The following is a 26,249-nucleotide window of genomic DNA, read 5'->3' as shown; positions in this document are numbered from 1 at the left end:
AGAAAACAGCAATCAATATAGATTAAGAACAATAATAGTTTGCAATTAGAAAATATTTATTTATAGATTAATACGATTTTTTTCTGAAAAAGTTTTATAATAATATAAATTATTTTAAACTTACAAATAAATACGATTTCCTACATTTCTTAAATTTTAAATTGTGATAAAATATATATCAAATATCATAAAAAAAAAACTGTATTTTCTTTATCTTATCTTTAAATTTAATTTAATTTAATTGAGACTAGAAAATATAAAATAAAATAATTTATATTACATATTATTTTTTCATACATCAATAACTTACTTAAATTATTACTTTCTTTAGCGAGTACAACATTAATTATTAACGTTATATATAGGATTAGGATGCAAGTGCATAATTTTTTAAAATATCGTTTTATATTATAAATGCGTTCGACAATAAGACGTGGCAGAGACGTGTCTATTATAAAAACGGATACCCAGTCCTCATTTAAATTCCGCAATGCCCTTCTATAAACCGGATTTCATAAGTCACAAACAAGGAGTATTCCCCCTTCCCTCTGTATTTCCCCTTTCTTCCACGCTCCCCTATGTTATTCTTTGTGCATCCCTTCTTCCGATTCAACCTATAAACCAGAAGCGACGAGTATCCGTTTGGGATATTCGCCGCCTTCTCGCTCTCCCCTTTCTACAAGTACTTAAATCCGAGATTAATACATTCATTCAAAGCGACCAATTACGTAGCAAGGCCACTCTGTTCATATTCGCTCGAATATGAATCGAGAAGATTCCACACACATTTATAAACGTGCTAAATATAGACTGCGCGTTTCGCTCAATTTAAAGGCGCGCCTAGTTTAGAGAGAGAGAGAGAAAGGTGTAGCTTCAACAAATGATACAGCATTTGGTTTCGATTGTTAAATGTAAAAAAAGTAAAAAAAGATTATAAACATATAAGTTGAAGAAGATAAAAAAATTATTATACCCTTTTCGAAATACGCGCCGCTTTTATGGATATATAAAATATATGTATAGTATACGCACATTCTATATTTATTACATATTCTATGGGTTTCGAAAACGGCCGCCATATGCAATACTTGGAAATTATTAATTAATAATTTTGCTTTCGCAAGAGATACGGATTTCGCGTTGGTAGTTCTAGTTTACAAAGGGGAATTGAAGATTTAAGAGAAAAATTACATCGATCCTAAGCTTTAAAAGTTAGGAATTGACCAACTCGCTTAGAACTTCAATATAAGAACTATTAAGATGTGAGACTCATTTAAGGCCAGAAATACATTGCAGGTTAGAACTTTTTGTCATAAAACTTAAATATTACTCTTTGTAGACTATTAAAAAATCGAGACAGCATCGCGAATTGCGCGCTGAAAAACGAAACGATCGACGAAGGAAAAACATGACAAGTGTCAAATCCAGAGTCTACAAACAGGTATGAGATTTTCGTGTATTCGCGACATAAAGAACTTGCTTTCTATTCCTGCACTGTGCACACTTATGTACACACTTATGCAATAAGTTTATCTCATTCTAATATAGTCCCTCTAAAGTTCACAATGACCCAAGTAGTTATATAAAAAATGAAAATAATTAATAGTAAGAGCTATTATTATAGCTCTTACTAATATAAGTGTAATTAAAGAAGTAAAATGATTATTAGTAAGAGCTATAATAATAGCTCTTACTAATAATCATTTTACTTCTTTAATTACACTTTCTTTAATTACACTTATATGTCCTTCTAAAATTGTGTGCGATAATCTATGTGCACTCAGTGCGCATCAGTGCATCCAACCGAATTCTATGGGTTTGTTCTTTATTGCTGCACCGGTGAATTAGTGCAATATAAGTTCAAGTGAGATAAATATCTTTTGTCTCACTCCAACTTACTGCACCAGTGTACACTAGTTCACCAGCGCAGCAATAAAGAACAAACCCTACAACTGACTGCAGGAATAGAAAACGAGCCTAAATAAAGGAGCGACGGCCGTAGAGCGAGACGACGCGTCGCTCGCTTGCGCCGTCATCTGCTCGCGCACGCCAGGGGCGGCGCCGCAGCTGCGCGGCTGCGAGCGGGCGGGTTCGATGGTCGGGGCCCGGCGCCATTTTAGCGCGGCCCACCGAGCGCCGCCGCTCGCTCATAGGTTAGAATCGTGTCCGCCCGGCGGACGCGACGCGCGCGCGCGCGGGAACCAGTTTGCTCGACGGCCGGCGACGCGACGCTCGAGCGAGGCTCTCTATCGCCGCGCCACGGACCCCGATCGATCAGCGCGACCGCTCTCCGTCCTCTTCCCCCTCGTGCTTGCTTTTATACGCACACACAGCCGCGGTCATCCCTCTCGCTTCTCTCGCTTTCACCGGACGACTCCGCTTCTGCAGGCTTTTTACAGCTTTTTGCCGTATATGGGGAGATGTGTTCCGGAATCGTGTGGTAAGACGGAAAGAATTCGAGTGATGGAGAAAGCTCTTTTGTTTCTTTTATTGTGCTCCGCGCTTTCTTTCAGTCTTTTTTCTCTTTTTTTCGATTCAATATTTCTCGAAAAGAAATTTTGTCTTGTGACAGTTATATTTCATATATAAGAAAGCAGATTGATAACTGAGATATATTACATGTTTTATTGAGACACGAGTAAAAATTATCATATGACTTTAATAAGGTTATAACGTATACGTATGTTCTAAAAATGGACGCTTCTCATTTTATTTTCATGTATCTTCGGAATTCGGTATTGAGTTTTTTCTATTTATATACGAGTACGTAAATATATATGTACGATTATTTTCATTTTTTGTTAAATATACATATGTCATTAGCGATTTACGTAAAGCTATAATATACAAAGGAATAACAGAGGTTAATTGATCATAACTACGATCGATTCGTTTATCATTTAACAATCGGTTTCTCTCTCTCTCTCTCTCTCTCTTTCATATTTGCAAATGACTGTAAAATACAATTGATTATTCCGTTATCTTCTATTATATCTCGTTCTCAAATCATTTTACGGTGCAACTAAAAGACAAAAGTAACAAATAAACAATACTAAATTATTTCAAGTTATTCACTATACTCGAATTATCGATATTTTACAATTTAAGATGTGCTTATTAAGAATGTAATTTTTTTCGAGATAGCTCAGAAAACGAGAGAAATAGAGAAATTAAATAGAATTATTATATACTTTATTTGCTTCTTTGATGGAAGCTATAAAATATACCACGATGCATCGAAACGTATAACAAGTAAATATATTTTTACGTATTGACCGACTCTATTTTTTAATCGATATACTATTTCTTCAAATATCAGCAATTTTACAAAGACACTTTGTCATTTTTCGAACAAATTTGCAACTGACACGTACCTATAGTAAAAATCTATTCTCGGTTGAAAATTGAAACTCGATCGTTTGGAGCAGTTTGATATTCGTTTGCCGACACTATTCATCCGCGAGAATTTCATTTAGTCATCCGATATTTCATCAACTATGATACTATATTCTCTGTTCGACATTTTCCCGTTTGTTAAATTTTAATTAAATCGACAAATCTACAGTTGTGAAACGCGATCTCTAATATAGTAAATAAAATGTAATATGATCAGATAAATAAAGAGTTACAAAAGCGTGAATTGAAGTGGGAGAAGAGATATATACTAAAAGTTCTAGATTAGATTAGATAGAATATCGAAAAGAGATGAGAGAATTTATTTGTTGAAATGATAATGATGAAATAAATCTCGAACGGAGTTTGTCGAAGGGAGAAAAGTATAAACATATGATCCTATATTATATTTTACAAAGTCAACTGAAAAAAGTGTAAAAATATATCGCCGACACGATGCAGATAATATATACATATATATATATATATATATATATATATATCGTTACATACGTAACAAGTGTTCTGACAGAGCTGTCGAGTAAATAACTAGCTATGGGCATCCGTCCTACATTTGTTTGCATGCGACGCGACCGAGTTTCTATTAATTATTACACCGATGCACGTTACTTTGCAATTGACCGTTCTGCATAGGTCATTGCAACCTATATATCATACGATGTAAGAATGTTTTTCGTTATAGAATTTTGCAACACGACGCACTTTACTTTCAAGGTAAATTATACATTAAGCTATACAATCTATATGTCATTCCTATATGTCATTCAATGTTCGCACTTTATTGAAACCAACTATATAATAATATTTAAAATGATTCAATCATCGCTGCGGATATGTCATTTTTCTTATTTTAAAATGTCCAGAAGATTAATCAAATATTTTCATATTTATTGCAAGCATATATGTATAATACTTGAAAAAATAACAAATCGTATATATCTATATATGAATCATATTTTATGCCAATTAATAATATTATAGAATAATTTTATCAATATTGTTAAAATTGAGAATCAAGAAATTGGGTCAATATATTTTGACAATCAAATCTTATAAGAGTTCTCTAATATATATTATAATCAGTTAACTATTTATGAAATATTATTGGTATAATGCAATTATCGCGCGTATATTACATTCGTTTTTATCAATATTCTTCGAAGCACATAATGAGAGAATATACATGAAATTTTGAACAAGACACTTTATACACATCAAATTATTTTTATAGTCTCTTTCGCGCGACGCGGCACTCATTAGCGCCATTAACAATAAATATTAAAAAACTTATTTTCGATCGTCGTTCAGTGAATTAACGCGTTAAAAATTGATCAATCTTTGAATTAGCACTTAACAAGAATTTAGAAAAAATAAATTAATTTCATCATTCTCGTCTTTGCTGATTATGTAAAAGAGTTTGTATAAAAAATTATAAAATTTGTACAACGCAAAACTCGCTTTTATCCGATCAGAGAAGCATTCATAAATGTTAAAAGTTATATCTATTATGCTAAATTATAGATTTATTACGTTTAATTTATTTAATCTTTCCTCGAGGGTGCTTATATATATCAACTGTTCATTAATTTAGAGATAAATATTCGCGTACACAAATAAAGAGGAAAATAAATTTATATAAATAGTAAAATATGGAGATTTGTAGGAATATGTGCATATGTAAAAGATGAAGAGCTTTGCGATATATTATGTATGCAGAAATATTACATCGTCATTCTATATCTATTTTGAGGCAAAATCGGGAAACCAAAAATATATCCTTTATGTGACTAATCTTGTTTTCACTGTACAAAGCGTTCAAGGTTTCTTTCCATAATCATTTTGTCGTTAAATATCATAAGAATACTTATATATTCTCATCATTTATAGCTTTTATATTCGTATATCGGATTTATATAGCTTTCACATAGGTATACAATGATTTCTTTAGAATCAAATTATTGTAAATCGGAGCGCAAAAACAAAAACACTCTCTTTTTATATTTTATATAAAATATCTGTATTTATAAATTCAGAAATATTCTTAATCACGATCTGTCAACATCGTTAATGACTCGTGATCGCAAAGAGAAGAAGTCATCGATTCCAAGGAATTACAGGAGCTCATGAGTCGAGGCTGGCTGAAGCGCGGAGAGAGTCGCATTTCCCAAGATCGATCGATCGATCGATATCGATCGACAAGACGCGGAAAGCATAACACGCGATCGTGCAGAACCTATATGCGCATAGACGAAGGATAGAAGAAAGAGAGGAAGAGACGGACGACGCCGGAATACCACGGTCTTATATATACAGGTCAGGACACTCTACATCGACTTCAAACGTAACAAAATGTAACTAATATGGCTGCCAACTCGGGCCGATTTATTCACTGTGCGCCAGCGCAGAATTTTTTTATTTCGACAGTTTTGTGTTAGATTTGGTACACGATTGAAAAAATGTGAAAAATAAACACAAAAATAAAAGAACCGTCGCAATAAATATTAAATGTTAAGTATAGTTCGTATCGAATGATTCAAAAATAGTGAACTATATATATTATAATAAATCTATTATTATACAAACAGGTTTGAGATTGGTTTGACATTTTGTATATGCACTTGATTTGAATGAGTGTCCGACCTGCATAAAAACCCGTGCGGCGAAGACGCACGAATGGGCGAGCGAGAATAAGAAGAGCGACGCTATATAGAGAGTCATCGAAAGGAAATTTTCGAGCGCTCGCACGAGCGACGCCCGTCGACGCTCGGCGTCGCTCGTGCGATTCCGCCGCAACGAGGCGGGGTTTAGGCGGGGTCGATACGCGGCGCCTTCTCTTTTCGTATACACTACAGTATCGCCGTTCGCTTAACGTGCATGGATATATCGGAAGCCTCGCGAGAGAGACTATCTGACCCGCCGCGCGATTATCGCTTTCTCTCATTCTCTATCCATCCTTCTTTCTCCCGCGAGAGAACGTACTCTCGCGTTGCTTAACATTACTCGCAGCGAGTCGCTCGGAGACCAGCAACGCTACAGTCAGCGTTACATCGTGGCGAGGGTGGGAAACTCGAGAGAGGAAACGCGGAGAGCGCGCGCGCGCCCTTCGACTCCGACTACGCCGGTCGATCGACTGGTGGGTGACTGACTGCCGGAGGACGAGGACAGCGGAGACTACTCCGGAAGGAAGGAAGAAACGTGGAGGCTCTGGCGTGGTCGCGATGGTGATCGGGAAAGACGCGTGAGAGACGCCCGGTGACAGTTGACAGGATGACCACGATTCCGCAACCTCCTGCTCCACCTCCTCCGCCTCCTTCGACGACGACGACGACGACGACGACGACGTCGTCGTCAGCCACCACGGGGACGTCTACGTGATGCAACGTGGCCTTTGCCGCGCGTTCGTCCAGCTGTCATCCGGTCCTGCGGTAGACTCGAAGACGACGACGACGTTCCGCTCGAGGAAGCAGAAGAAGGAGCGACGATTATTATTACGCGCGACGAGAAGCAGCGCTATCGGACGCCTCGGGGCCAGGGCGCCGTTGCACACCGACCGACGGCGGAGCGGCGTTGCCGTCTCCTCTCCGCGGCCGCCACCGCCGCCGCCGCCTCCGCCACTTCCACCACCGCCGCCGCCGCCGCCGCTGCCATCGTCGTCGCGCCGTCGTTGCCACGTCCGCCGCTACGTTCCGCTGTCGGGAACGACGACGACCAGCTCCGAGGACACGTTGGTAAGCTTATATACTTGCGCGCAGCTTTTTTTCTCTCTTTCTGTAGAATAATCCGTATGTGACATATATGTATGTAATGTGAATTATATCATCGAATTCGATGTAATGTAACTGTATGACGCGCAGTGCAGCTCTGTATACTCGGGAAGTAAAGCGCCGCTTTCGTGGGAGAGGGGGACCATGGCAGTCCGTATGCTTGAATAGAAGGCATGGTCTCTCCCACCTGAGGGCACGCTCGCGACCTCGGATGTTACTTTGGGATCTTGACGGAGTGATAAGGCACCTTTAGGAATGCGTGCGCGACTGTCGCGATCGAATTTTTTTCTTTTTTTCTTTTTTTTTTTTTTTTTTATCGCGAGTGACATATTTTTACCTGCCTATCGTATTACAATGATATGACGCAAGCATGAGTGATATGGAAATAGAAAAGAATGATGGTAGGTTGTTTTTATTTGTTTCTGAACGATGGAAATATGTTTTAATTAAAGTGCAATTGCTGCACTGCCGTGTCGCGATTTAAATAAAGCATTTTTATTCCGCGAATGCAGACGAACATACGCGCGAAAAAATTGTCTTTTTTAATTTATTCTGAAAATTCTATGGTAATCGTGGAAGAATTTTATGAAAAATTGAAAAAATATTAATGTCTATACTGCAATAAAATATAAATTATGTTTGATTAATTTTATTAAGATATATAGCAAAATTTTACTAATTTTTAGACATATTAAAAACTTATAATTCTTTAAGAATTTTGAATAGAATAGATGCCAAAAAGAATAATGAATAAAACATTTTGTGTAAATTTTGCAATGCAACGTAATATTTTCAATCTGACTTAATCACTCATATTTTAATACATGCAGCATGGTAATTTTTAACTTATTACCAAACATGATATGTAGCGGATTTTGCGGAAAAATATGACGAAAAATTCCCTCCGTGTATAAATAAAAATTTATTACAGACAGAAATAGTTATTTAATATCAGAGATATATTTGTCGAGTTTTGTTTTACTCAATATTCACCTGTTAACTTGACACTATATTTTGAATTTTATTTTTCTCGAACAGTTCATCAAAGATCAAAGTGTCACGTGTTTAGTGTTGTTCTTTGCGCGCGCGCTTTCTTGTTTTATATACATATATATATTTGTCTGTATAAAAATATATTATACTAATCGCTCAAATAAATATGTTGCAATGGTCGGAAAATTAAAAACGTTAGTTTTTACGAAGCATATTGAATTCTTTTATATTTTTATTTTATTGCATATTTTTATTCAATAACTACATCTATTAAATGTTATACATTATTTATTAAGTATTTTTCTTTTAATCTTTGTAGTATATCTCACAAAATTTATTTGATCAAAAAATTCATTTATTTGACGTATAATGTAGAAAACTTAATTTGCATTTCCTCTCTTTTGACGTAATCGAATATAATTACAGAAATGTCAAATATTTATGATGGACATGTATATGAAATATGTATAATTTATGTGCTATTTTTTCCTTATTATGCAATTTCTATTTTCTTTCCTTTAATTATTACGACACATATTTTTACACATTTTTTACTTATCGATTTTTACGACACGTTTCTTCAAAAATGTTTTGACATCTATGATCCTCTCGAGAACTGTATATTCTGAAAACGTTCATTCGCATAAATTTTATATGCAGTCAGATTCGCGACTCTGTCATAACAAATAACGCTTTCAGACAAATTCGAAATACCGTTCATTTATAACTATGATAACGTTAAAGGCGGTCAAATATAAATGATAGATAATTGCTAAAAGTTGCATCACACATGTTTATAAAATATTTTGCGTTTAAGAAACATTTTATAAAGTGACAAAAATATCTGAAAATTAACCTATATTTATTTAACTATTTTTTGCATAGTTTTTATATAACTGCAATGTTATGTAACTATACCATTATATTAAAAATTGCAATGTTTATATATTATGCAGAGTGTTTCTAAACTATGTCAGAGATTTAAAAAGCCTTTGATGAGCTGTTTGAGAGAACAAATCAAAATATAGTGTCAAGTTGACAGGTGGTAAAACAGGTGGTTGACAGGAGTATTAATATTATTCTACGGATAAAAATGAGAAAAAAGTTCCTATATGGATCCAAAAATGCTTTCCCTCCGAATTATAGTCCCCCAAAGTTGGGAGAAAAAAATTGAAAAATGTACTTTTTCACAGATTGTAATTTTGCACAGCGTAATAATTAGTAGTGAATACTTGCATTTTTATGTGGTTTTGACAATTAATCTGTTTGTAGCATGTTTATAGCAGCTTTTTCTTATTTTAACCCCTACACTGAAAAAATGTAGAGTTGACGTAACTCTAATTAACATAAAAATATAAAATTAATATAAATATAAATAAAAATAATAATAATAATTATATCTAAATATAATTACAAATCGAGTCGAAATTCGCTAAAAACCGAGAAAACTTGCGTTTTTCGACCATTAATCTGGAAAATAGAGAAAGAGAGAGAGAGAAGAATGCACGATTCGACTCCGTTCCTTTCGTGATAGACAAACAGGCAGAAGTCTCGGAATCGATCCGAATTCGTCTGACCTCGCGAGTTTGTTTATCCGACGCGAGCGATGACACGTGACTCGATTTCCGACGAGTCACGGCATGCGAAGGAACGTTTTCTGGACTTGGCGCCCGCGTATCCTCCTCTCTCACTCTCTCGCGGGAAAGAGTGGGAACGAGGAGGACGAAGGGAACGTTCGGCCTTGACGGATCATTCACAGGCCAGAATCGCTTTCGCACGGATTCGTACGTCCGTGCAACACCATACCATGGACGCACAGGTGGTGGTCGACTTTCCTTTTCGCAAGTTCATTAACCTCCTCTCCTCGTCCATTATGCCACCGCGGTGGATTCGGCACGACGTTTCGTTATATTCCCCGTCGAAACGAGTTCAAAAGGTTCGACACACTTGCGAACAATAGCTTCCGAACCGTATTTTTCCGGACCTCCGTAAAAGGTGACGGAGAAAACACACAGAAGTTAATCGTTTAACGGCGTCTAATTAGTAGAAGGGAAGAAAATACAAAACTTATTTATTTTTTTTTTTTTTAATAAGCGCCAAAGAAAATCAATATATACAATTTAAAGTTGAATATTTGAATAATTTCATCGATAATTATTTATAGCTGTATAATTTTTTTCCTTCATTTAAATAATTGTAAAATTATTACAATTATATATGTTCGCGTTTATATACGTATTACTTGATTACCGACAATACAATTATTTAATAATGATATGCAAATGACTATTTAATAATGATATACAATACAAATATGATTCTTACATTATATATAATACAATTTTATATTCTTTATTAAGAACGCGATTATATGCCGGTAATATTTTTAATACGTTTGTTTGTTATAAAAAACTGAAAAAATACTAAAAACGTCTATTAATCATTATCTTACTAATTATTCTATTAATTGATAAAAAATAGTTTTTAATATTTTTTTCACTGTTCTTTCTTTCCTTCAAGCGCGACAAATTTATATAAACACATTCGTGCATCCGTAGCATTCGCATCTAGATAAAATAAAACAAAATTAAACAGAGCAATAAGCGAGTCAGGCTTGTGACAGCCGAGAAAAAAAATACCGATTGTGTGATTGTTACTGCTCCTCGGTTTTACGCTTTCCTTTGTACGTTACGGCCTTTAGCTATTCTTGTCGCCGAGTAGGCGCACAAAAGAAAGAGAGAGAAAGAAAAAGAGAGACAGATCGCACGAACGAAACTCTTACACTCGTACCTGTATGTACACGAGTATGTAAGAATCAGCAAATAGTTAAGCATTTACTCTCCTTGTGAATAAACACTGGAATTGATCTGCAATTTTATTTAATATCCTTAATAGCACAGCACAACATATCCGAAAGATATTCTAGAGGACATTCGAACATCTTCAGGATGTTCTGTGAACGTCTTCGGGATACGTGTGCTGTTAAAAATATTAAAATAAAAAAATAATTAAAACATTGAATTTAAAAAATTCAGGAAGAATAATATAACATGAAACAAAAAAAATCATGCCCCTCCTTGGAAAAAATTCCTGCGGACGTCTATGTGTATATATGTAATACGTCAGCAGAGTCGTCCGGCGCGTGTTTACCGGCTCGAAAGTATCGCGCGCCGGGTCTCTGCGACAGACGAAGAGTGAGAAAGAGAAAGAGATACGAGAGCGGAGAAAGCATCCCCTTTAAGAGATAGACCTTAAAGTCTACCGGCCACGCCGGCACGAATTTCCCCCGGGATCCCCCGCGGGAGAGACAGACACTCGTCCGCACGTGTGTACGTATGTATGTATGTATGTATGCGCGACATATCGCGCATGGAAATCGCACGCTGCCGTTGCATCGGTCTCTCGCTCTCGGAGAGAGCGTCGCGCCGGCGCGGCGTTGCGAGGGATTATCGCGTACCGCGATCGCGCGTGCACGCGTTCCCGCGCGGACAGATACGCGCGAGCAGCAGCGGCGGAGCTGCTACTGATTAAGCGTCTTCGCGGTGTGGCGAAAATGCGAGTTTTCTTTGTGCCACCATAAAGTGTGAAAAAAAGTTTCTTAGATTTCCGGATTTATTTACATTTATTCCATTAAATAAAATACATACAATAATATATAATAATATTATATTCCATTAAATTTATTTATTAATTTGAAATTTCGAAATTCAAAATGGCGGACTTAAAAATATTGATACGCTTTTGATAAGTTGCAATACATTATTTTTTATATAAGTGATTCTTTTCGGTAAAATTTGATATGCCATTTAGAATAAGAAAATTCAGTGTATGTTTTGATTAAGCGACTTCAATATTGAAACCGCCATTTTGAAATTCTGGTATATTTGGATTCAGCGACCTCAAAAACCTTAGCATATCAAGTTTAATATAAATCGCAAAAGGATTAACCGATATTTTTTAGATGTGCATATACGCACATTACACACTGGTGGCACGTCTTTTTTCTGTACATATGTATATGTTACATATACTATGAAAGGATTAAGAGTCTTCGTATCGTCCGTCGACAGAGAGAGATGAGAAAATCGCACGTTGTGTCGCGTCAACTGAATTAGAGTATCTCACGATTGTGACGTTGTTATCCGCTCTTAAAGTCTCCGTCTTCACATTTCCGGTCTTCAAATTTCGTGAGTTATTTTTAATTGTTAATTTCTTATTCTCATATAAATTATAATATATACAGGGTGTATCTAAATAAGTGCGACAAATTTTAGGAGATGATTCTTGGAAGAAAATTATAAGGGGGGTTTCTTATATAAATGCGCACGTACTCTTATATCCCTCCCCGAGTTTTCATTTTTTTTTCTCAAATTTCAGACAAATTAAAAAAATAAAACTTGGTGGATATTTACCACTAACAAAAAGGATATTTATTAATATTTTTTGGATTTTCCTGTATCATTATGAAGGAATAAAACTAACAACCCCTATTTAATTTTTTATCAGAACTTAACATTTATATAAAAAAAACCCCTTAATTTTTGACAAAAAATCATCTAAAAGTTTTCGCACTTATTTAGATGTGTGCGTCCTGCATTCACATATATACATATACATATTTTATTTATTATTGGATTGTTTGAAGAAAACGAGTTAATTTTTATTTATTTTATTATTTCTTAAATGTTAATTATATTTAATATTAATTTCTGTTATTCGTCGGAAGTAGAACAATTGATTTATACGTAAAAAATTGATACGAGAATAATATTCGCGCATTATTATTGCAATATATCACATAAACTGCGAAGGCACTATAATCTTATAAATTGAAATAGAATGGAAGGTTAAAGAGTAATTAACGAGCACGTGTTAATATTCCGTGTATGACAGCTGCATCGTTTGCGATAGATGATTAACAATCAATTGGCACATCTGTTTTCAGCACCAACTATCAATATGGAGGCAAAGGAAAGGGAGAAGCCGCTAGTCAAAGACTTGAATGAACATATCGTGTGTCCCCTGTGCAGAGGATATCTCATAGATGCTACAACTCTCGTGGAATGTCTGCACTCCTGTTCGTATTTCTGAGCATATTAGCTGTTATATCTTATCATTAATTTTCACATTTTGACAAAATTCGAAGACAATTTTGGCAAACTTTTAAAATATTTCCATATCTTAATACGACCTAAAGCATTTTTTACCTACTTTTTACCTACTTTTCCTTTATCTTGGGAATCCTTATAAATGTAAAAAGCATGTTTTCTTGAAAAAGTGTAACATTTTATTTAAGAAAAATTATCTCCAAAATAGGGTAAGGAAGACCTTACCCTATTTTGAAGATAATTTTTCTTAAATAAAATGTTACACTTTTTCAAGAAAACATGCTTTTTACATTTATAACGATTCCCATTTTATTATGGGTCTTATCATATCATTAGGAAGACCTTACCCTATTTTGAAGATAATTTTTCTTAAATAAAATGTTACACTTTTTCAAGAAAACATGCTTTTTACATTTATAAGGATCCTCATTGCAATTATGTTACATTGTGACACGTCAAAGGCGAGAAAAAACACATCGAAACTTTTGCGTATCTTTTTTAGATAAAAAGATATTTTGATAAAAGAACACTATAAAGCTCTTTGATACACTTTTAAAATAGTTCGAAAACTATTTTTTTCCCTTTGACAGTCAATCAACAGCGATAAAATGGGTCGTACTATCAAACTTTGTCGTACAGAATGACTGCGCATGTGTAAAGAGCAGATAGACTCAGCCTTGTATTAGTTATTTTACAGCTGTTGATTGCAAAGGGAAAAAGATAATTTTCTATATATATATATATGTGTATATATATATATATATATATATATATATATATTGTTTAATATTGTTGTTAAATATTGTTTAATAAAATTATATAAATTATATAATACACATTATATAAAAAAATTCCTAATTTATTGTGGTATATAAATTATATAATACACATTATATAATAAATTCCTAACTTAATCGATAATGAATATTATTCAAAAAAATCGTGACGTCACTCGAATCGATCGTACCTATTTCGGAGCGCGATTTCGAGGGTCTTCGCTCTCGCCTCACGTCGCGGACACCATCAGTTTGCAGAGGCTGCATCGTCCGGCGTCTGAGCAGCGGTGCCCGCGCGTGTCCCGTGTGTAACGTCGCGGCCTCGCCGCCACTTCTGCCGGACACCCGGCTCCAACGGCTGGTGTACCTCGCGGTGCCCGGTCTCTTCCGGTCGGAGCTCGAGCGCAGACGTCACTTTCGTCTGGTGAACCCGCAATGTCCGCCGTTGGCGTCGCCAGTGGGCGGCCTCGACCTCACTCTGGAGGACCTGGTCAGTCTGAGCCTGAAGGAGTTGCCGAAAGAGGAGACGAAAGTGGAGGAGGACGCTGTCGCGCCTTGCGACTCCTCGAGGAACGACGAAGTGTTCTCGGGTAGCACGCGATATCTCAAGTGTCCGGCCGCCGTGACGGTGCGTCATCTGGTGAGGCTGCTGATGCTGAAGAGAGGATGGGAGGAAGCTAACGCGACTGTCAACAACAAGATTGAGATTTTATACCAGCATTCCGACAACGAGAATATGCGCCCGCTCGATCCGTCCTGGACGCTCCTGGATCTCGCTTGCATCTTTCGATGGGAGAGGGTGAGTTTGATGATTCAGTTTTATGTGCGACGTATGATCGATCCGCTTTACCGATTGTAACAGACCAAAACTTATACTCTCAAATAATCACGTCCAGTTGATTTTACTCAAATTTGCTCGAATTAATGTTTCGCGCCTTATTTTAAAGGAATATAATTTTATTTGTTTATTGAGCCTTTTAATTAGTACATTAGTTCCTTCAAAATATAGGCATTTCTATGCGGTTTCTATTATACATTCTATTTTGATCTATTTTGACATTCCATTCTTATCTTAAGTCCCATTTTTATCTTACGTATATCCGAAGATATATTACGAGATAGACTCCAGCAAGGCTGCGGAAAATTCATGGAATGCGGATTATTTTTATCTACTATACGTTTGCGCATATATATGGTTCATTTCAACAAAGAAACAGTCCTTGTATTTGGTACTTACGTGCTATAATATTTGACAAAAAAAAATAAAAAAAATGATCCGCGAAAAGTATAATGGTTAGATATTTTTAATTACTTTCGATGCTACATATTTTATCAGTAACTTATGAAAAATGATCAAAGTATTATAAAAAAATGATTACTTTACTTTAATTCTGTATTTATTCAAGATTTAATTTATATCTTTCTATTCTTTCTCTATTCACATGTAATATAGTTTCAATATTGATTATATTTTTGGCTGAGAAAATCTTTCGTGGAGACAAAAATACAGAAAAAAATATAAATCCGACAAATATAAAAAATAATACTCGAATAATAAAATGTGAAGAATGAAACTCGCAACTGTAATATTGATTTTGTTTTTTTCTTCACAAATATACATAATGATACACTTGCCCTAAAGAATTCGTCTTTAGACAGGTGAAGACCTGTCACTCCACACAATTATCTCGAGTTTACTCCCATATAAAAAGGATCGTAGCCTCTTGTTTGCTAAGGGCCGAGCCTGTTTGAAAGACCAGGTAGGAAGGCTTTCACGAATGGCGGCGCGATGGCTCGCGTCTGTTGCAGGAGGCGCCGATGCGGCTGTTCTACCGGGTGTCGCGAAAGGAGGAGGCGGTCTCGGCGTCGAAGGGTCCCTCGTCGTGCAAGGACGACGCGACGAAGGACGAAGGCTCGGCGGCGATGGAGAACATGCAGCGCCCTCCGACGCCGCCGCCGAGTCCTAAACCCAGCCGCGAACCGGAAGCGGAGGCCTCTCCTCGCGTCCTCGAGAAAGAGACGAAAACGAAGAAGCCGCGCTGCGAGGTGACCCCCGTGATGCGCGCCCCGGATCCTCCGATCCCCGGAGGACTCGCCGCCGGGCAGCATCATCATCATCCGGAAGCCGCGAAGAGCAAGGACCTGACGAGGCTGGAGCACCGGAAGCGCCGCAAACGACGGAACAAGCGGGTGATCGCGGAGATCACCACGACTCCGCGCGAGGATCTGCTGAAGCTCAAGGTCCGCCTGACCCCGTGTCCTCCCAGGATCACCTCGGGCGCGGCGACGGGCGTCGGCTCGGGTAGCCAGAAGGAGAAGCTGCTGCAGATGCGAGCGGTCAGACGCGAGAAGATCAAGGCGATCGGTCAGCAGCGATCGGCGACCTCGGTGCGAGAGGAGGTCCAAGGATCCAAGGAGTGCGCCGCTATGGAGACGGAGGAGACGATCGAGGACATCATCGACGGGATTCCCGACGAGGTCGTTCATATCGCGCAGAACATCGGTAATCAGAACGAGGACGTCGCGGCGGAGAGAAAGAAGGACGAACCGAGCAACGACAGAGAGCTGGAGAACAACGCCGAGCCGGAGAAGCCGAAGAAGGACGAGGAGATCCTTCGGCGACTGGGTTTGGTAGCCATCAACGAGGCTCCCGGAGGGAACAAGACGGCGAAGCAGCGGACGCAGAGCGGCCCCGACAAGACCGACAACCTGGACCGCGAGAAGCTGGAGAAGCAGTTGCGCGAAAGCAAGGCGAATCGCGTGCGGAGTCTGCTGGCGGAGAAGCAGATGCGCGACGCCCTCAAGAGTATCATGTCCAAGACGAAGGAGGAACGAACGTCGTCCGTCAACGCGACCCCGTCCGGCTCGAAGAAGAAGGAGCCGCCGCCGTTGGCGCCTCTGCGCGTCGCCAAACCGTCCGGCTTCGCCGCGTCCTCCAAGTACGAGACGCCGTTGGATCTCAGCAGCGGCGGACCCGCGGTCAACGACAACGTGCTGGACCTGTCGGCCACGTTGCCGGGGAACGGCCAGCCGACCACCTTCTCATCTCCATCCTCCTCGTCGCCATCTTCCTCCTCGTCCTCGTCCTGCTCGATGCCATCGTTGTCGTCGTCCAGGCCACCTGGACGACCCGCCATCGGCGGCGCCGGCTTCCTCCGCAAATCCGTCAAGGAGCCGCATCAGCGGGGCCAGCAGGAGTCGAATCTGAGGACCCTCTCGGACGTCGCGGTTTCCCGTTTAAGCAGCTGCCTGACTCCAGAGAAGACTCCGGAGCCTCTCTCTCTCGCTTCCGCGAATCTTCACAAGGTCGCCGCCCCCAGCAAAGTCGCCCTGCGCATCCCACAGCTGCATCAACGTATCCCCGGGTTCAACATGAAGATCAAGCCGAATCTCGGGGTACGGCATATCCCGAATCCCCAGGCGGTCGTGGCTTCTCAGTATCGTAATCAGAGGGCCGGTTACTTCAACGCCGTCTCCCAGCAACCGCCCTTGTAAATCTGTGTCTCTTCTATAATCGTATAATCCATTCTTTCTCTCTCTTCCGCCTCCATTTTTCCTCTCTATCTTCGACGTCGGAAGACGAGAAGGACGAAAGTTCCATTAGAGACCAAGATCCAAAGGCTTTTATACAGGGTGTATCTAAATAAATATATATAGGTGGGAACAATTTTAGATCCTTTGTTTTGGAGAAACTTGATGGATGTTTTCCACTAACAAAAAGGATATTCAGTAATATTTTTTTCGGAGTCGTTAAAAGAGGATGAAACTGGCAACCCCTATTTAATTTTTTATCAGAACTTTTATATTTATAGAAACTTCCCTTAATCCTCGACAAATATCACCTCCTAAAATTTTCGCACTTAGATACACCCTGTATATTACAAGTGTGTTTTATCCTTTTTTCCCCCGACGACTCGCTCGTGACGCGTAATCAGATTGATTCGGAAAGACGATTTTATTACAGTGGCACGACTTCGTGATGATTTCCCATTCGTGAAAACAAATTGCTAGTTCGAATGAAAGATATTGTGAGTATCTGATACACTGTAAGAAAAATTACACGATAGTCGGGATATTGATGTAAGTATTATCTGTATTGGGACAAAGTGCCCTTTTAATATTCCTAATACTATGTCTACCAAACTATCTAATCTCGCTATCTAATGCTGCATTCAGCTTGAATAGAAGTGTTAGCAGATACAAGGTATTTCCCGAGAAACTTTATACTTACTACAAATTCTTTATGAAATTTAAAGCCAAGTTTCTTCGATAAAAGCACACATTTTGTCTCTAAAGCTCAAGTATAAATATAGTTTTTAAATTATAAGTGATCAAAAACGGACCAACTTTTTGCGAACTATAAGCTTCGCGGACGCGAATAGAATAATATAAAAGCTTATTCTTTGATTAATTGATATATATGTAAGTGAATTTTTTACTTTAATAAAATTTTAATCCGAAGTTTCGAATCTCGAGCGATCTTTCGGTCGTTAAAAATTATCCAATAGTAAGAAGAGATGACATTCAATCAACTTTTTATCAATCGAAAACTCTAATTCTCTTGAAATTTAACAAAAATCGTATAGATTGCGACACAATTTTCGCTCTCGCTGATTAAATCGTGTGTTCCTAAAATATATGAATATCGAAACTTGGAAGATGCAAAATTATCACGCGATATTCCTATAGGAAGTATTTTAGCTCTGTATCGCGAACATGTCAATATTCGATATTCTAGTTGAAATGTTTCTCATGCTGATATCCTATTAGTATATCGACGAGAGAATCAAAGAGATGAAGAATATGATAGTTATATTTCTCGAAACACTTGTCTTATTCTCGTATCCGCATATTACAGGTGAGTATAAAATGACCTTTGTTCGTAAGTATATTATACAAATACAGGGTGTTTCTAAAACTGTCAGAGATTTGAAGGTCCTATTCTAGGGGTGAAAATAAGAAAAAAGTTCTTACAAACATGGGTCCAAAAATGGAAATTAGCACCCTCCACATCTTCCTCTCAAAATCGGATCAAATTGTCAAAATCACAAAAATAAAAATACAATTTTGTAATTTTTTCTCTCAACTTTAAAGGGCTATAACTCGAAGGAAAAATGTTTATAGGAACCTTTTTTTCTTATTTCGACCCCCAGAATACGGCCTACGAAAATGTCGAATATTATAATTTTAGAAACACCCTGTATAGAAGCGCACAATCGTCCGTACTCTCGATCTGATTACGCCGTTCTTTGGGGGAAGGGAACCACACCGATCACTTGTCGGATTATTGTTACCTAGATATATCAAAACTGTGTGTACTACGACTGTAATAATGTATGCCTGACCTGCGTCGCGGTCTATACTCTTACTATGGTTACCAAACGGATCGATCTGACAAATGAAAACTCGCGAGGAAAATCCGTAACGTCGCCGTATCCGACATATTCCGACCGGGAACGAATTTAGTCAGCATATATATATATATAATATAACGAATAATTTTATATGTATACATCAAATTATCCATTGTTTCAGCGAGGTAGAACGGTGCGAAGTACTTCGGGTTTGCGAGAGAGCGAAAATCTGATTCGCGCGAGTAATCAAAGATTTTTGTATATAGCAAGCACGATGGAATATTTATTTTGTCGAATCTTTCGTTATACATATTTTTAATTAGTACATCTTACTTATTTTATACATTTTGCGTTCAAATATCTTAGCCGTAGAAGAGGATATATACGTTTTAGTTGATCGAAAAAGTTCCTTGCGCTTTTACGTATTATTCTATTTACAATTGTTGAATTATTTTAGTCGCTTGTTTGTTGATTTAATTGCGTGCGTGTAGAATGTTTTTGTTTTCGTTGGAAACATTCGAGGAATATAAATTAGGAGTAGCTACGTGATGCAAAAACGCATCGTGCAATCGAGTAATCTCGATTAATCTTGGATTTGTGTACGAAGTTTTTCCAAAGATGTGTAAGTTAATAACGTAAACGGAAATCCGATCGTGTTACACGAGAGGATGATTTTATCTCGTTCCACATATATGTTTTACGTCGATATTTTATTATCCTCGGGAGATTTATCCGAGAAGCGAGACTCGTTTTTTTTCTCGAGTGGGCCTATTATACAGTCGGGCGATATTTCTCCTTCTCTCTCAGAACCTACAATTAGCAAAATATACCTACCTACGTGTAATAATTTGTAGAGATGCCAAAGAGAACGTCAGAGAACGTGTGCAATGTATTAGTGCAATTTAATTATCGTGTAAACGTATAACGTAACCGTATAATCGATCTATCGTTCGGCGATTCTTAACTCGTCGCCGAGTTAAATAAAAGGTAGGTAGATAGGTAGATAATCGTACAGTGAAAAAGAATTTGTGTTAACTTGATTAAACCTTTCAGCTAAATATTATTTTGTCGATTGAAACATATAAAAACAAATTTAAATTAAATATAATGTATTGAACAACTAACAAATCGTATATTTGACTTGAATATTAATATACGTTCAATTAACCAAATAGTCATTTAGTTGAAAGATTCAGTCAAGCTGACTCGTTTTTTTTCGGTGTACATATACGGACACACACATATGCGAATTGCGTGATTTGTGATTCCCCGATTTGGGACTTCTGTAGCGTATATATATATTATATATAGACGTAGAGGGAGACAGGAGGTGTTTTTGTATAACAGCACGTTTTTTTGTGAAATTTATAAAAAAGGAAAATGTCGCGAGAGATTTTTTCCAAGCGCGTCGTCGAAAAAAAAAGTCTTTTGACTGACAAGCGTTTAGGGAGTCGGACGAAAATTTCACGTCACATACATATTTGAACAAAAAATTAGCGAATTTTGTTTAATCCCTTAAAATTCAAGCGATACATTTTATCTTATCTTCTGTATTATGATAATTCGTAGATAATGCGTTCATATATGACATATGATATATATAGAAGCGAGGCTCTCTCTCTCGTAGTCTTTTAATATTTCTTTGGATTTTGAGTTAGAACTGAAAATAATATCTTAATTTTAAAAAATAAAATTATTTGACTGAATTCATAATTTCTCAACTTTATCAATTTTTTAAAAAAAGTTACAAACGCGAATACTTTTTTTGCTTCTATATATCCTTCATATAACGGAATGCCGAGTGTTTTAATAAAAAATAAATGTCAGCGTCTTGAATAAATAGTCATACATTATCCGGAAAGAAATCACTGAGTCATGAATTCATGGAATATACTCTTTCTGGAATAAGAATTCTCATAAACTCGATTTAAAAAAAAAAAAAAAAAACGACCAAAGTATATAGCGGACGGCAAATAGCGTAAAGTTTTCATAAATTTATTCGCATAATGTAAAATGATGATTCGAAAAATTATGGTTAGGAGATTAATTGAATGAATATCAAAAAAATTTCTGATACGCGAGCAATCGCTACATTTTTAAGGTGCGAATCGCAGTGGATAATAAAAGCCTTCGTGAAAAAAAGACCGTTGCTTCCTTCCACGTGTGCTTGCGATATAAGATACAGTCGATGTAATCGCTTTATGCTAATTCGTGCATTGGAATTCATACGTAGCGAAATCTCACACGCGCGAGACGGACTAGAAAACTTACTTACGATATTTGAGGAAATAAAAATGCGTATTCGATAATAAATTGTTCGAAGTGGTCTTAAATTTCCTTGAACGGTTGCTTCCTTGACGTTCATATTGTAATTTCTAAGCCCCTTTTATATATAAAAGTAACGATCAAAGATGGTCTACAACAATAGTAAAAACACATTGATATATCCGCTACATATCTTAAAAAATTCATAAATTACAGATAGAGTCGGCGTTTTTATATTTGCGTAGAGTTTTGCGAATCAGCTGATATACAATCTTTCTCATACTTGCAACATTCTCATATTGTGCCAAAATGTGTAAATTTGAAAATTTGGTGTAATGTGTGCGCTTTTTTGTCTAATTTTACCGAATTGGACAATAAACATATTTTTTATTCTTTCCAGTTTTTATTTGTTTAATATTAATGAATACAAAGTAAAGAAAAAAATGTCACGCACACAAACTGACATATCATTTTTTTCTAGTTTTAGTCTCGTCAGCTAAAAATTTTAAATGAATATTTATATGCCCGCACAGACATTTATTAAATGTTATAGATAAAAAATATAAAAAAAAATCGAATATACAATTAATTAACGACAGAAAGATTTGAATGCCAAATAATGTAAATCCGAATAGTCAATATTTATTTGCACGAATTTTAAAATAAAAATAGGCTATTTTCTCCCTTCTATCTTTCTAGCTTTTACTGTTTATACATTTTTTTCGCGTATTTTTTTAAATATATGATACGTCTCTTTATGTCACAGCAGTGATAATAATTACAATAAGTAAATTAATAATGCAAATAAAATTTGCTCTTGAAAAAAATCCGTTCTAATATTAAAGTTGAATAATACGATGGAATATATAAGCAGATCACGATGAGTGACGTCGCTCTTAAATAGATTCATCGCAGTTGCAATATATAGATAAATGAGAATATTCGCTTCCTGTAAAAAATATTAACGCACAAATGCGCACACATCATTATCGGGGCAAATTGGATTTGTTAAGAGGAAAAGGCATCGACGAATAAACGGCTCGAAAAAAGAGCAACGTTTTAACGAGCGCAGAACGGCGTGACAGGAGTAAGTGAGGTGGAAAAGAAAAAACGAGAAGAGGACGGTTAATGAGGAAAGAGGGAAAGTCGACGACTACCGTTAATGGTGACAAGAACGATATTCGATTTCCCGCAACGAAATCGATCGAGTCAATTAATCGTTGCGTGAATATATAAATTCGTCGCGACGCGAAAGCGCTTTCGATGTACTATATACGTATATGCAAAAAAAAAGAAAGAGTAAAATTTCAAAACTGCCAATCTCTTTCCACTTTCATTCGCAATATAGACGACATATATAGAGAAGGGACCCAGATTTCTCAAAGCTATTTTTTTATCGCGTTTTTAAATAATCGCGAGAAGACCTCGGAGAAATAAAATTCTGTCGTAAAATACAGGCGAGCGATTTTTATCGATGTGCATGTATATTGAAATCACGAAATTACGTGATATATACATATAGCGTGAGTATAAGTGAAGTTTGATGAAATTTTTACAAAGTAGTTTTTTTACACTACTCAACTTGATTTTTTTTATATACAAAGATAAGCATACACCTGTTTGATTTCATGTCCTTTATTATTTTTGTAATATTTTTTGATAAAGGACAACCCAAAGGAAATCTTTGACGTAACTTCTCGCGAATCCTGTCAAACGCGAGGAAACCAAAAATCTATTATTTCAATATATTATTATTGTACTTACGAGAAAGAATTCGTGCGATTCTCTTATTTTTTTCATAATTTATCGTGATTTCGCTCATCGATTACCAATAATAATCGATTTGATATATGAATAGTAACGAATAGCGAATATATAATGATGAATAATAATTATAGATTCATGCGAGATAGTCGCGTTACAATAAAGGATTAAGAATGTAAGATTCATCGGCAACGCCGATTACTTCCGCAAATATTGCGAGGAATCGATTCGGCAAATTTTATTGGATGAGAATCTAATAATTAAAAGTTTTAAAAAGAACCTCTTCCACTTCTTTACTTATAGATTCTTATCATTATCAAATCTATTATCCTAATCATATATATTCCGAACATGTCCGCTCGAGAGAATTGCCTAAGTGTAATAATAATTAACTATAGTATAATAATCATCGTAACAATTACGATCGATGCAATGCCAAACGAGAAACAATATATATTTACGTATTTTCAGTGTGCGATTAATCATTAATTGGTCGGATTTTTTTATGTTCCATCAACATATGAAATTGCAAATATAATAATTTCTACGACCGCAATTGCACATTTTTTAAACGCTTAGAAATGTTCTTCTTTTAACGTGAACTTCTTATTCTCAAATTGCTTTATTATAGCTATTAAATTATCTCGATAAAAATTCAACAATTAATTATTGAACAACTCTTTCCGTGTGTTCTTGATCGTTTAAATTTATGCGGAATGTACGTACGCGTGTGTTGTATGTATGTATATTTTCGACTGAATATTAGAATTTTCTTATAATAATATATTATGAAAATGTATCTTTGTCATATCAAGATAGTGATTAATTTAAATAGATATTGACCAACTTTTTCGATATCTATATATACCGCCGTTTAAATTCAACGTTGCGTGCAGTTCTTCTTTTTCATGTGTATAAAATGACAAGAGATTTCGTATGAATAACTACACGTAAATATTGATAAATACACAAGTTTAGTATCCTAAATTAATTTCCTAACCGTATGCGTGTGTAGCAAAAGTATCGTAAAAATGGCGTGTGAGCTGTACATTAAAACGGTCAAGGACTCCAAAGGAAACTTAGAAAACGGCACTACTAGGCAGCTTCTAAAAATCAAAATTAATGACAAAAGTGATGAAAATCTTGATTGTCCAAGAACGTGTATAGGTATTATATATATATAATATTATGACATATTAATATTGTTGATCGTTCGAGTGTTCTAATTGACGAAAGAGGAATATGTATACATGTGATCTCTTTGTTAGTTGAATGGTCAAAGAATGCGGATCCAAATCTTCCCTTTTTATCACTTTTCTTTAATTTAGCCAATTATGGTTTCTAAATGAAAGTTTATGACTTGTATAATCCTTCGAAATATTATAGGGCGAATAAATGTTCCAAATAACATTGGAACTTTTTATTCAAATGTACTTGTTCAAGTAAATTCTAATGCTTCTAATGTAGAAGTTTTAATCTAGCAGTTTTTTGAATGGTTTGCTAGCCTTAACATAATATTTTTTTAGAGGTGAAGAAAGGGAAGAATTTGGTCGCATTCTTGAATTTAACGAGAGCGTAAAATTAAATACCGAATGAACGAATGGCGATGATTGTTTTGTGCGCGTTCTACATTAGCATCTACGTTTCCCATCGTTTCACTTTTATTTGAGGAAGTCATATCGCATTGTATACACTATAGGATTATTAGTCGTAAAGGAAATATAAAGTGTATCTTACATGTGTATTTATTCTATAATTACTCCATTACTCCTTGCCTCAGTATCACAGATAAATGTAAGTGACAAATAAACGCGATCACGATAATTCTGTTGTTTAAAAAAGTTATTGTACTATAATTATTTTGACTTTTAATTTAAAAAGTTATATTGTTTTTAAATTCGCATGCTTCTGTTTCGTCAATAATAAAAAATCTGATTTCAAAAATCCGATCGCGAGATGGAAACTGAGAATCTGGAACCCGAGCGTGAAAATGGCGAATGCAAACTGGACTTGGAATGCGCAGCCGTCGCATACACTAACTATCTGAATAATTTTACCATTATCGTTTAGAGAACAATATACCTACTTGACGCGAATATAGACGTGTCATTAATTAATAAACATATTCTATTCATCTTTAACAATTTCTTTGATTAGATTACGTAAAGATGTCAACTTCAGCGTTCAGATTTAATCTATTGCGTGCATTTTTTCTCTCCGAAGTTGAGACGCATCACAGAGCAATAGAACAATTAAAATAATTGACTCGTTCATTAGACATTAATGAGAAGATACCTTTCGCGATGTCTATTTTTAAAAGATTAATCGCCGACATTTTATAATTTCCTGAAAGTCGTCGAGATTGTTTACGACATACGTGAGATGAAAAATGGTTGTTCGTGTATAAGTAACTTATATATAATCTTTTGGCCGACATATGAATGATATACAATCGCCATTTTCAATTCCCCGGAAACACTATCTAATTTTGTTTAATCCCATAGCGAAAAAAATGATTCGCCACCTCTTTCGACTACGATTACAAAATATGTAATCAAAACATGCCATGGATCGCCGACATTTTAGGATAATGTGAGACCCGTATGGACCACTTTGTAGTTGCAGGTCTACCAGGATGGTAGAAGATCGGACAAGATCTTTTAGCTTAGCTTCCCCTCCTTCAGTCGAAGCTCGTCGACGCAGGTAGCCAGAAGGATGATTTCAATGATACGTTTGACGCAGGCAGGACCCACGTTATCGGGAAAGGAGGGAAGAAGAGGTACCTTTACAAAGTATACACCGCGCGATGCC

At 36.4% G+C, this 26,249-nt stretch overlaps 1 protein-coding gene and 1 long non-coding RNA gene across 5 annotated transcripts in view; one reads left to right on the top strand and one right to left on the bottom strand.

Moving 5' to 3' along the window:
* Positions 1-1,102: 1,102 nt before the first annotated feature.
* LOC114944988 (uncharacterized) lies at positions 1,103-25,262 on the top strand. 4 transcript variants are annotated; one of them, XM_085484382.1, is made up of 5 exons: positions 1,103-1,262; positions 1,340-1,441; positions 13,117-13,248; positions 14,307-14,854; positions 15,865-25,262. In XM_085484382.1, the coding sequence occupies exons 3-5, from the start codon at positions 13,131-13,133 to the stop codon at positions 17,548-17,550; spliced, it is 2,352 nt and encodes a 783-aa protein (XP_085340508.1). In that variant the 5' UTR covers positions 1,103-1,262; positions 1,340-1,441; positions 13,117-13,130; the 3' UTR covers positions 17,551-25,262. The 4 variants fall into 4 exon arrangements, with proteins under 4 accessions (XP_085340508.1, XP_085340509.1, XP_029176927.2 ...); XM_085484383.1 differs by lacking the exon at positions 1,103-1,262 and having other exon boundaries at positions 1,339-1,441; XM_029321094.2 differs by lacking the exons at positions 1,103-1,262; positions 1,340-1,441 and adding an exon at positions 6,690-7,142.
* The window catches only part of LOC114944880 (uncharacterized), a 33,714-nt gene continuing 28,868 nt past the window's right edge, over positions 21,404-26,249 (bottom strand). The window contains exon 3 of the long non-coding RNA XR_014925084.1: positions 21,404-21,825. This is a non-coding gene — a long non-coding RNA (uncharacterized LOC114944880). The remainder of the gene's footprint in view (positions 21,826-26,249) is intronic.

The sequence above is a fragment of the Nylanderia fulva genome, unplaced genomic scaffold (assembly GCF_048542155.1).
Source record: "Nylanderia fulva isolate GAGA-0341 unplaced genomic scaffold, ASM4854215v1 Scaffold3, whole genome shotgun sequence".
In the NCBI taxonomy this organism is placed as follows: Eukaryota; Metazoa; Arthropoda; class Insecta; order Hymenoptera; family Formicidae; genus Nylanderia; species Nylanderia fulva.
Note: the sequence above shows the minus strand (reverse complement) of the source record. Positions and strands in the feature narration are given on the sequence as shown.